The 12,186-nt window shown below is 54.1% G+C and overlaps 3 protein-coding genes across 3 annotated transcripts; all 3 read right to left on the reverse strand.

Annotated features, from left to right (window-relative positions):
• Positions 1-2,173: 2,173 nt before the first annotated feature.
• PC9H_010892 (uncharacterized protein) lies at positions 2,174-2,859 on the reverse strand (the record flags this gene model as incomplete). The annotated part of the gene is made up of 2 exons (XM_036780384.1): positions 2,174-2,706; positions 2,760-2,859. 2 exons carry the CDS (start codon positions 2,857-2,859, stop codon positions 2,174-2,176), a joined length of 633 nt encoding a protein of 210 aa, XP_036627767.1.
• A 251-nt stretch (positions 2,860-3,110) lies between these two features.
• Positions 3,111-5,414, reverse strand: PC9H_010893 (uncharacterized protein; the record flags this gene model as incomplete). Its single annotated transcript, XM_036780385.1, has 1 exon — positions 3,111-5,414. The coding sequence occupies one exon, from the start codon at positions 5,412-5,414 to the stop codon at positions 3,111-3,113; it is 2,304 nt and encodes a 767-aa protein (XP_036627768.1).
• A 67-nt stretch (positions 5,415-5,481) lies between these two features.
• On the reverse strand, positions 5,482-5,799 carry PC9H_010894 (uncharacterized protein; the record flags this gene model as incomplete). The annotated part of the gene is made up of 1 exon (XM_036780386.1): positions 5,482-5,799. The coding sequence occupies one exon, from the start codon at positions 5,797-5,799 to the stop codon at positions 5,482-5,484; it is 318 nt and encodes a 105-aa protein (XP_036627769.1).
• Positions 5,800-12,186: the final 6,387 nt, after the last annotated feature.

Below are 12,186 nucleotides of genomic sequence, written 5' to 3' on the forward strand. Positions count from 1 at the left end.
GAGCTTCTCTGGCAGGCTTCTCCAAATGATCATTTGTCTGACAAGCTTTTGTTGTCCTCAAAGCTACAGGGCTTTTCCTGATGCTTGTGCCTCTCAGATTCGCAGGGCCAGCATTACCACCACATCGCAACACAGATAACACCCCTTCTCTTGACCACACTGGCATGTTTTCAGCTTGCGCCGGATCAGAAGCAACCCCGACTGTAGGTCCTATATCTTGACGTGGTATACAACGCGGAAAGCTAATCCACCTGCTTTTGATCAGCAGTGTCTCCATTCCACTGACCTGGGTCCCTCCGTTGACGCAGGCCCTCCATCCTACCAACCATAATCATATTATATATTTCGTTCTCCGCGTCGAGACTCCTGCGTTCCACCGCACTCAAACGCTAGCCCGAACACAGCCCCGACCCGTAACGCCACCCACAATACACAATAAACCTTCAGTCTATATTCTTCCGCCTCTGTCACACCGCTTTTGCCATCACATTATCATCAAGTCAACCTCTACACCTCGCCTCCTATTGAGGCTGCCGTCACTCTTTTTGCCATCACATTTTCATCCTACGCCATCAATTCCTGATTCCCTTGTAGGGCAATTATCTGACTCTTAATGCGGCCGTCGTCACCCCCATTGTTGCGCTATCTTATGCGCTTATCATCCCCTGGCTGGCACCAGTGACCCACATTCCTTTCATTGTCATTATTGAACCATCCATATTGGCTAACACATACACCACACATTCGTCAATCTGCATTAGGCGTCCCCAAGAGGGCTCATGTATACCCCTGTTTCTTTACCGTCGTTCATTGCATCGCTTCCGTATTTGTTTTGTATCAAGTAAACATCTGTGGACAGTTGGAAAGGTTCCTGAGAGGTCGGTGGCTCGCTGAGATCTAACTTTATCGTGCTGAGTTGTATTTAGTCGCACTGCTGGGTGTTGTAAGGGCGCTGATTGAACCCTTGGCACAATCATCAGCAAACCAACAGCAATGGTCATATTCTGAAGACAGCCGGAGATATGGTAGAGTGATTCTTGCTTGCATGTGCTATGTATCAGGCCTCGTTTTGAAATTTGTTGTCTGCTTTTAGACCAAGAACTTCCCTGCTCGGCGATACTGATGCTGTAAGGGGACACTCCTATTTTCTCCTATCCCCCTGTCCCTTCCTCCTTGTTCCTTTCTCTTTTCCTTCATCCCACGGACTATTACATACATCCCCTTTCTTCCCTCTCCTTTCCACTTCCCTTCCACTCGCTCCCTTCGCATCTGAGCCATGTCCGGTGACTCCGACGCCTTCCTGCACTTCAGACTCACCTCGGACTCGCTCGGACACTCTGGACTCGCTCGGACTCGTAGATACACTCCGGGGCTCGTCCGGGCTACCTCCATCCTCCTTTCCCACTTTGTTATTCCTTGTTCCCACTTCCCCAGGTCGCTGGCACGACTCCTGTACATTCCCCTTCCACTTCATTATCACATGCCCCCTTGTACCTTGTGATATTCGTTTGGACTTGTGGCTGGTGTACTGTACAGTCATCCTTCATTCCTCTCACACTACTACTGTAAGGGCAACCTCAAGATGGCCGCACAGTGCAAGCCTAGCAGAGGGAGAATCCAAAGTAATGAATAAGACTAACTACAATACATGAGAGAGCTGCTCACCTAGCAGAGGGAGAATCCAAAGAGAACAGGATAAGGATTCTCCATGCTAGGAAGCGAAGTATATACTGTAGTAGCGTGGGAGGAATGAAGGGTAACTGTACAGTACACCAGCCACAGGTCCAAACGAATATCACAAGGTACGAGGGGGGGCATGTGATAACGAAGTGGAAGGGGAATGTACAGGAGTCGTGCCAGCGACCTGGGGAAGTGGGAACAAGGAATAACAAAGTGGGAAAGGAGGATGGAGGTAGCCCGGACGAGCCCCGGAGTGTATCTACGAGTCCGAGCGAGTCCAGAGTGTCCGAGCGAGTCCGAGGTGAGTCTGAAGTGCAGGAAGGCGTCAGAGTCACCGGATGTGGCTCGGATGCAAAAGGAGCGAGTGGAAAGGAAGTGGAAAGGAAAGGGAACAAAGGGGATATATGTAAGAGTCCGTGGGATGAAGGAAGAGAGAAAGGAACGAGGAGGAAGGGAGGGGGACAGGGGAATGGGAGAAAATAGGAGTGTCCCCTTACATCACCCCCCCCTTCAAGGTTGCGGCGACCCGACGCGAAGATTCCTGCCTGCCGTGCCATGAATTCACCAACCCCGAAACTCCGGATTGCTGCGAGAAGATGTCGAAGTATGACTGCGCAGAGCCCGGAGCCTTCCGACTGCGCCAACGCTCCCAGGACTGGTCCAGTGCTGCAGGAGTCATCCGGAGAGGTAGAGCAGTCGTCGGACTCATCGGACTTGTCCAGAGTACGCGTACTGCGTCCGGATGACGATCATGGAAGTCCTTGACCTTCCGGGGGTTGCTCGCGGGCTCCCAGGAGTCGTGCTCAATACCGTAGCCTCGCCAGCGCACCAGATACTTCAGGACCCGACCAAACCGTCTGCTATTCCGGACCTCTTCTACCTCATGCTCCTCTTCTCTGTCAACGAGCTGCGGAGGTGGCGGAGCGACAGGGCGTCTACCCGAGATGGGGTCCGGAACGAAGGGAGAGAGTTTGACCACGGGTGTAACGACCTTCCGTGTGAATGTCAAATCGTACAGCAAGGAGCCTGTGTGCCTGGCTGAGGCTCCAGTAACCCTAGGAATGGGGATCGCCTGTCACCCGGGCTACGGGGAGGGTTGACCCGCTCGGGGACGGGCGAGGTCGAGTACGCAAGATGGTCAGGAAGAGTAAGTATATATTTTTGGGGCTCCGCTACCATACTAAGTATACTAGCGTGATAGCTACTTCTAAATAGGGTAAGTGTATCCTCGTCACAGTGCCCCCCAGTCGCTATCACGATTGTATGTATAGAATATATTGTAAGAGGAAGTCTAAGCAAGAAAATGGAGTTCGACGGAAATTCGGCAGCGGTAGGTGGCACGGAAAGATAAGAGAGAGAGAGAGAGAGAGAGAGAAAAGAAGAAAAAGAAAGAAAGAAAGGAAAAAAGTTTTCCCTAGGGAATTCGAGAGTTAACGGCGATGATACCGTGGTCGGTTATGAGAGTAACGGCTTTCGGAGCCTTTCTGGCGTGTTTGTTCGTTGGGTTCTTGGTGAGAAGGTGCATCTGAGGTGATTCTTTCGGATAGTGATTTGTGCTTTTGTGCTGGCGCGGAAGCGGTAGTTACTTGGATGGCTCTTGTAGAGCGGGAGGCGACAAACTGTCGCGGCGGCGAATTGATGCGAGTTTTCTTGCGCGAACGCGTCGCGCTGGGTGAAGGCGGCGAACGTTGGCTCGCGCCAGTGTGGTCTGGGGTAATTAATTTTCTTTGATAATTTGGCTGGACCGCTTCGACGTATTGCGCGGATTGCGTCTGAGGTTCAGCCTTCGTTAAAGATTCGGAGTGTTCACGGAATCGCGGGTCGAGATCTATGGGGAGATTCCAATATCCAGTCGGCGAAGCAGGTCGCTCCTCTGGCTCGCGGACTTCTTCCATTGCCAGGAGGTATGTAGATTCGGTCACTAGAGGACCGTCACAGCCGTCTGCCCCAGAGACGCTGGCGCGCGACAAGTAGCCCCTTACGCGCAGCGCTTGGTCCCTATCGCCAAACCGTACCCAGTATACGTCCCGACGCTCCTTCCATGTTCGAAGCATTTGCGGAATAGCGAAGGGAATCTCTTTCGAAGTTTCTTGGAGCAGCTTCAGAAGCTCCTTGGGGGTCGTCACGTCGCGTGGCAAGCTGTCGATCCTCCAGAATTCCGAGATCACTCTAGTGTAGGCGGCATAGAGCTCCTTAGCTCTGTCTGAGACGGCCGCAGAGAAGTTCGGGGACTGCGCCTCTGAGACGACATCCACTCGTGACATCGATGCTCCTTGGGCCGCGTGCACCGATGCTTCGAGCTCGCGAGCGACAGTTGTCGCTATCGCCGAGGCAACAGCAGGTTCGGCTTCCGATTTCGACTCGTAGTCGGGCAATGGTGAGGTCGATTCGCGCCTTTTGCCTTTCCCTTTCCGATTACTAACCAAAGGGGCAATTACAGGTTCAGACGCCTCTGCTTCTCCCGAAGGCTTCCGCTCATTGCGCGGGACCCGGACTACTGGTAGACTTGCGACTCGCGGCGCATCTGCTTCCAGCCCGTCCATGTCGTGCCAGAATTTCACTGGCGTCCGCGGGCGCGAAGCTAGCTCTGCTAATTCTTTCGCGGCTGGCAGCGGACGCTCGTCACGCAATGAAGGCAATCGATAGCCCTGCCGATTAGATAGCGAGAGGGATCCCGGCGCTGGGAATGAGTGCGGCAACCTTTTTACACGTCCTACGGATTCCCCTTCTTCCAATGCCAGAGCACGCAGCTTCGATCGTCTCACGGCATACCGCCAGGGACCGTCCTCGTCTGATACAAGCACGTAGTTTTGCATGGCGGCGTCGGGATAGTACGCGTGCGTGCGATGATGGAAAGTTGCTTCCTGTGCGGTATATTCGTGCAGGAAGAAGCAAGCGACTCCTGATCGTGTCATGTAGAGTAGCGCATCTTCATACGCTTCGTCGGACATCCATATACCCATGTACTGTTCATTCCCTTCCACGGCGAAGGCATATGCGAGGTCTGCTGGGTCCCATGGGGCTAGATTCTTGAGCCGTACATAGTTAATCCATGCTTCCCGCATTTTAATGCCTCTCTGCATCTCGGTAACGGTGTCCAGTGCCTCTTCGAACGATACAATGTCTAGGAGTGCTTCAATATGCATGTTGCTGGGGTACAGAGGGTGGTTCTGCCACAAAAGCCGGTCTCTTTCGGAGTATGACTCTCGCAGACCGTCCCTCAAGAGTTTCGCATCCTGGAGGAGTGACGTGTTACGCTTCTTCAGTCGCTTCACGTACGACTCGGTGATACGCCCTTCTCCTGTTACCGATCCCGCGAGAGGGCTCCACGCTTCGGAGTTATCGAAGAGCGACACAAATTCGGGAAAGAGACTAGACGGATTCAGGTGACTATGCCGTCGTATGAACGGGAGATAAGGTCGACGCGGCTGATAGTGCTGCGGATGGTAGGTCGGGTCCAGTGGTCCTAGATGCCCATCGTATCGCCTTTTCCCTTTAGCTAGATCCTCCAAATCTACTCCGGGGGCCTTGATGCCAGGGTAGAACGGCAGTCTCCTTGAGTTAGGGGACCAAATTTCGAAACGCCTTCCTGCGATCGTGACGTCTCGGGCCACTTTAGGATAGTCCCCCGGAATGATAAGCTTAGAAAGAAAGGGAATAGGACCTGGATCGTCTGAATACCCCGCATTCGGCATCAATCTCGGTGAAAGGAAACGGCGCGAGTCTATGTTCATGTCTAAAGAGTGGTAAAGAGTGGTACCGATAACAGATGCGATTGTGATGAACGTAGAGGGACGACTATCACGTGTTCCGCTTAGCGCGCCCTTTAGGGGCTTCTATGCTGCGCAAATATTCTCTCCTGAGCTCAGGCGCGTTGCGGAGTTCGTGTTCAGACAGCCATGAATCCTTGGTAGCGTCGAGACCCTTCCATCTCACTAGGTAGAGGCGTTTCCGTCCCGTCTTTCGCGAGGAAATTTTGTGACCTAGGATAGCCTCAACTTCCCATTCTTCGGTTGCTGGCAGTAAGTCTCGAGTAGCGGGGAGCTGGCCGCGTTCGCCGAATCGATGTTCTGACGGGGTGTAGCGCTTGAGATGTGATAGATTGATTACGGGGTGCATAGGGTAGTTAGCGGGCAACCGTAGTCGGTAGACCAGTGGATTAATCCTTTCTATGACTTCGAATGGTCCAATCATGCGCTGTATCAGCTTTCGCCCTGTGCCTTCGGCTTCTACGAGCTGCAAGGTATGCGGGTTGACTAGTACTAGGTCGCCCGGCTGTATAGACTCCACGGGTCACCGCTTCGCATTAAACGCGCGGGCTTGCTTTTCCTGAGCTAGAATTAAGGCATCTCGGGCGGCGGCGCGGAATTCTTCCAAATTCTGCGTGAATTCCTCTGCCCGCTGGCTAGGAAGGAAAGGGCGATTGGCGTCGTCGCGGTTGGGGACCAACAAGGCGGCTGACTGCCGCGGTTTATAGCCTAGTAACAGAAAATCTGGTCGATGCCCCGTGGACGAGTGCACTGAAGAGTTGTACGCGAACGCTAGGTCGCTCAGGTAATCGGACCAGGCGGACCTATCCTTAGCTACGTATGCCCGCAACATCGTTTCCAACGTTGCATTGAGCACCTCCGTCTGGCCGTCTGTTTGGGGGTGATGCGCCGAGGATAGCGCCAAGTGGCAGCCATAGCGTGCTACGACTGACCGCCAGAACGCGGAGGTCCAGCGCTTGTCGCGATCACATATTACTCGCGTCGGCAGCCCATACACGTTAACTACGTGTTTGACGAACATTCTGGCGAAACCTTGTTGATCGAGCGTGTCGTGTGTCGGTAGGAATAATGCGAACTTGGTCAATTTGTCGACTATAACCAGTACGGCCGTGAACATTTCCTCGCCTGACGCCGGCAGACCCGTAATGAGGTCGAGTGATACCGTTTCGTACGGATAGGCCGGTACATGTGCTGGGCGTAGGCCCCCCATCTTCCTAGTACGGTCTACCTTGGTCTTCTGGCAGACGTCACACGATCGCGCGTACTCCGTGGCATCCTTGACTAGATTAGGCCAGAAGAATAATTCCCTGAGTCTGCTCGCGAACTTCCTGGCGCCTTCATGAGCACTCTCGTACGATGATTCGTGAATCTGTCTAAGCACGAAAGGAACCTGCCCCTGCGGTACACATAGCCTGTAGCGCCAGTCCGCGTCCACGAAGTAGAGCAGCTCGTTCGCTCCTTTCCTGAATCGCGAGGGTGTAAGGAGCTTCTCCGGATCTCTCAGCTCAGACGCCTCGAATTTCTCTTTAAAGTACGTGTCTTTGGCATAGGATTCTTTCCATTCTTCTAGAGCTTTCGGCGTAAATGCCACTAAAAGATGCGCTTTCGAGAGCATTTCCTCATCGACGAACTCAGGAGGACGGATCCCCTCTGGATAAGTCCAATAGTTGACTAAATCCTCGTAGGCTCCGTCCCATTCACAAGGAAAGGGTGAGCTGGAGCCCTGCGAGGGCGCGTCCTGTACGGGAGTCCTCGTAGCGCGACCTGTACTTTCCACCGATCATGAAATAGTGGGCAACGCTTTACTAGTTTTCGCCATCCGTCGGGTCTGAACAGCGTAGACGTCTCTTCTCCTTTCTTCCGTCTCCTCTTGCCGGTCGTCTAGAGCCTCGTGAAGCCACCAGGAGGAGAAGGCCGCCTTGCTTGCCGCGTTTTTCCTGCCCTCGGCGTTCTGAGCTAATCGTTGCTTATCTTCGTCTGGGATGATAGCATCGATGGTGTCCTGCGTGGGAGACGTATGCGGTGGAATACGCGGGAGGCGGGATAAGGGATCGACGTTTGAATGCACGCGGCCCTGTCGATGTACTACGGTTAGCTTGGGGTAGGCGGCGAATACAGCCCCCCAGGCGGCTAGCCTCCGGTTGGAGTTCTCATACACTTTAGCCCATTGCAAAGCGGCGTGGTCGGTTATCAAGGTGATAGTTTCTCCTTCGATGAATGGTTGGAACTTGACCAGAGCTTCCTTAGCACCCAGCGCTTCTTGCTCTGTGGCGCTATAATTCCGTTCGGCGGGCTTAAGAGTCCTACTCCAGTACGCGATGACTCGCTCGATGTCTACGATAGTCTCGTCGAAGGAGGATGCCCAGGTTCGAGATTTCCCCGAAGGGCGGTCGCTCCCTTCCGGCAATTTCAACACTAGTGAGGGTATGTCCATTCCAGCGTCAAACGCGCGACGCAGTCGTCCATAGGCCGGGGATCCGGCTAGATCCTTGACCTTTATACTCTGCACCTGCTGCAGGCTAGCGCCTAGCGCGTAATCCGAAGCGTCGGTGTACAAGCGGTATGGCGAACCTTGTTCGGGGTGCCCTAGGACTGGGGCTCGGGCTAAAGCGTCACGAGTATTCTGGAACGCTATGTCGTGCTCGGTCTGCCAACTCCACTTCACTCCCTTTTTGAGCAAGGCGAACAAGGGGGCTGCCATGTGCGAGTAGTGAGGGATGTAGGCGGAAAAGTAAACTATCATGCCCAAGTAACGCTGCAACTCCTGCACGGAACTCGGACGAGCTAGATCCATGATCGCCGCGACCTTTTCTTTGTGCGTAGATAGTCCTAGACGAGAGACTTTTTGCCCTAATAACAGGATCGACGAGTACCCTATGAAGCACTTAGATGGTGCTAGCGTGACGCCGGCCTTCGCGATTGCCCCGAGAACTGCGTCCAGGTGCCTCAGGTGTTCGGCCCAGGATCGAGAGTAGACGACAATATCATCTATGTATACGAGAGCGAATATCCATAGGAAAGGGGACAGAACTTCCTGCATAAACCGTTGGAATATGGAAGGCCCGTTGCGCAAGCCGAACGGCATTCTTTTGAACTGGAATAGTCCTCGATGTGACCTGAAAGCCGTCTTGGGCCGCGAAGATTCCTCTATTTCCATTTGATTAAATCCGGCCAGCGCATCGAAGGAAGAGATGACTTGGGAACCGGAGAGCGACTGTATAATTTCCGACTGTCTTGGAATAGGGAATTCGTCCGCTACCGTCAGCGCGTTCAGTTTCCGGTAGTCCACGCATAATCGCGGCTTGCCGTTCCGGTAGATAACCAAGCAAGGAAAGCCCCAAGGGCTGATCGAGGGTTCGATCACGTCGTTCTCGAACCACTTCTTGAGCTGCTCGTCGATAACCTCTTTTTTAGCTGGAGACGTGCCGTACATAGGCAGGGATATAGGTTTAGCGTCCTGTACCAACGGGATCGTGGCCTTCGTGGCGACTTTGCCTAATCGCCCTCCGAGGCCGAAGGCCAGGGAGTTCTTCCTTAGAACTTCCTCTAGGTGCGGGCGTACCTCCTCAGGTATGTCGGCCCCAAGATTTACAGCCTCCAATACGTCTTCGCTGACAGCTTCTTCTGGGATGGCGGCTGTTTTGGGTCCCCAGTTCTCTGACTCTTCTTCGCTTGATTTCGGCGGCCGCGACTCTAGCTCTGTGCTCAAGATGGACTTGAGGGCTACAGCTGCTGACGACCACTTCTCGAATGTCGCCGCGTCACGCGGCGCGTCCAGATAGGTTTGCGGGTCGTAGAGGTGGCCCACTACGTCTCCCTTACGCACCATTACTGGCCGACTTGTGGGGTTAGCCAAGGGTATGTAGGGATTGTTAGCCGTGATTACTGTAGTCAGTGCCGAGATAAATTCGCTACATTCGTCTGATATGAGCAGCTTCTCCACTAGCCAGATTTCGCGGTCCTCGAAGGGTCCGTCTACTAGGATATTCGCGACGCAACCTGGTTGTATATGCGTAGTGTGACGAGCGAGAACGGGGGGCGCGTCTTTGGGAGGTCCTCGCACTTGTCATCTTGAACGTACTCTATGCTTTCCTTTCAGGAAGGATTGTCCCGTAAAGGCCTTGCGGTCTTTGAATCCCCAGTCATTGTCGTCGCTCGCAGATGCGCTCAGCCGATACGATCGATCCAGGGGGAGTATTTCGCACTGTCCTGAAGCCTTTCGCGCTACTCCAAGCTCATAAGTGGTCTGAAAATCCTCCCCTAAAAGTAGGGGCACCCTCATGCCTCTGACTATATACGCCTCCAGCTCGAATTGCACGATGTCGCCAGAGATGGTCGGGACCAGTAGCTTCGTGCGCACGTAACCCAGTACTTTTGCCGAGCCGGTCAACTGATACAGCCGCATCCTTATCCCCTCCTTGATGTCTGGGGGTTCGTCTAGCGTTGATAAGAAGTCTTCTGACATCAAAGAGACGTCTGCTCCGGAGTCCAGTCGCGCGTCGATCATAGGTGATCGTGGCGAACCAACACGGGCTTGCATGCGCAGGGCTCGTATCCCTACCGACCCGCAACCCTCCGGAAATCGACGACGCCTGATGGCTTGGATTAGCTTAGGGCCGCTCACTGAATGAGGCTGATCAAAAGGGATTCTGCTATTCCTACGCGCGTCGAATGGGTTGCTAAGACTCTCGGCTAGATGCACCTCGTTTACGAAGTCCTCGTGCGGGTCTTCATCTGTCGAAGGGGTTTCGCTAGAATGGGTAGAGGGAGAGGAATAGCTCAAGGACACATCTTCCTGTTCGAATTCGAGGGATGGAGACGATCACTCTTTACTGCACGCACGAGTCGAACGGGGGATATTGTCATCATTACCGACTTCGACTGTCTTAGCTACACGCGTTCGAATATCGCTTCTTCGTTCATTCTTTCCCCGTCCTAGCCAAGCGTCCCTCATGCCGAGCCATTTCGCGAAGTGCGGGCAGTCCCTATGCACATGCTTTGGACTCGTGCAGATCCAACACACGTCTTTAGGGGGCTGTTCGCTAGTCCTCGAGTCATCTCGCGTGAATGAGTAGTTGTCCCAGGATCCTCCTCGAGGCCACTTGTTACGTGTCTCTTCGTTTCGTCGGAAGTCGACGGCGAAAGCTTCTTGAGTCGGCGAAGGTGATCGAGATTCATCACTTAAGTCCTCCCCTTCCACGTTGTGAGCCGAAATTCTTCGAGAGTAGTAACGACGCGATGGGGTGGAGCTGTCGTAACGCTGGGAGCGCGGCTGCCTGCGACTCTCAGATCTTTCCCAGTCTGCTATCAAGCCGTCATTCATGCTTTTCAGTTTACGAATGAGCTCGACCACGGATCGACAGGTTTCCACATTGAGGTGTATGGCCCAGCACGCAGGTTGAGTGCGCAAGACTCGCTGCACCATGCCTACATCGTTGTCGTCGTTTTCCGAGTTCAGAAACCTAGTGTATTTCAAACGTCTCTGCACGAACTGAAGGGGCGTCTCACGCTTGTGCCCCTCCTGCCTGAAGCGCATTTCCTCGTACTCTATTGTGCGTTCATCTATCCAGTGCGCGTCCATGAAATGTTCGCGTATACAGAGAACGAACTGGAGGTAGGATGAGGTCGCGATCCGCCTTACTTCTGAGGGGAGAGTAGTGAACCAGTCCTTGGCTGCGTCCGTGAACCGGGATGAAGCTATCTGCGCTATGTCGGCCTCCATCAGTTCTCCCAAGTCACTGAAGGTCGCCAAGTCGGTTAGGTAGTCGATCAAAGTCCTGCCATCACCATTCCATTCGGGCAGGGAGCTTAAGGGAATCTTATGATTGACTTGCCATCGTTCAGCTGCGCGTAGAGGTGAACTATCAGGGCGAGGACCTCGACCCGGACCGTCAGGATCGTCAGGGTCTCGCGGAGGGCTAGCTCTTCTAGGCCTCCGCCTTCTTCCTCCACCGTTCTCTGGATCGCCCCGGTCAGGTGGTCCGCCAGGCGGCCCTGGGGGGGGCTGCCAAGGGGGAATACGCCTACGCCTATCGTCGTCTGAGCTATCGCTGCTACCACTAGGAGGTCCTCCTGGTCTTCTTTCCCGTCGTTGAAATAGGTTATCCTCTCTCCTAGGGAGTTGGTGGTCAGGTTCCCTTTCCCTCGGGGACGCGATGTAGGGCTGCCCCGCGCCTGGACGAGTCGACGAGGTTAAATGCGCGGGCGGTTCTCGCCAGGACTCTCTTTCTCCGGACGGAGGTCGTGACAATGGCCCCCCACTCTTGAAGGTAGGCGACGGGAGCCCAGGGAGGCGAGATATAGGATGCGCTGGTATAACCGCTGTAACCGGCGCGAACTGAATTTGCTTCTGAGAGGGTCGTCGTGATGATGCCGAAGAAAGGGGAGGAGGAGAACGTTCTCGGTAGGAAGGAACGCGATACCCGTCAGCCTTAAGATTCACTACGAGCTCTTCAGCGGGAGAGCGGAGGTGGGATGGTAGCGACTGGCGCAGCTTCTCAGGGTACCAGTACTTAGCTAATTCCGTCCGGGGGGACTGCGTACCGTACTGGAGTCAGGCGCCCTCCGACGTAGAATCGAAGGAGACTTGTGATAGTCGAGCGTCCGAATCAGTAAAGTAACGACGCAAGGATCGAATCTGGGCTTCAATATTGTCATGTGCTCGGCTCAGTCGGTGCAGAAGCATTTCCCAGGTCAGTTCTAAGCGAGCCTTGTCTAGGGAGTATTCGAGTGACCG

The sequence above is a fragment of the Pleurotus ostreatus genome, assembly GCF_014466165.1.
Source record: "Pleurotus ostreatus strain PC9 chromosome Unknown scaffold_8, whole genome shotgun sequence".
Lineage (NCBI taxonomy): Eukaryota > Fungi > Basidiomycota > Agaricomycetes > Agaricales > Pleurotaceae > Pleurotus > Pleurotus ostreatus.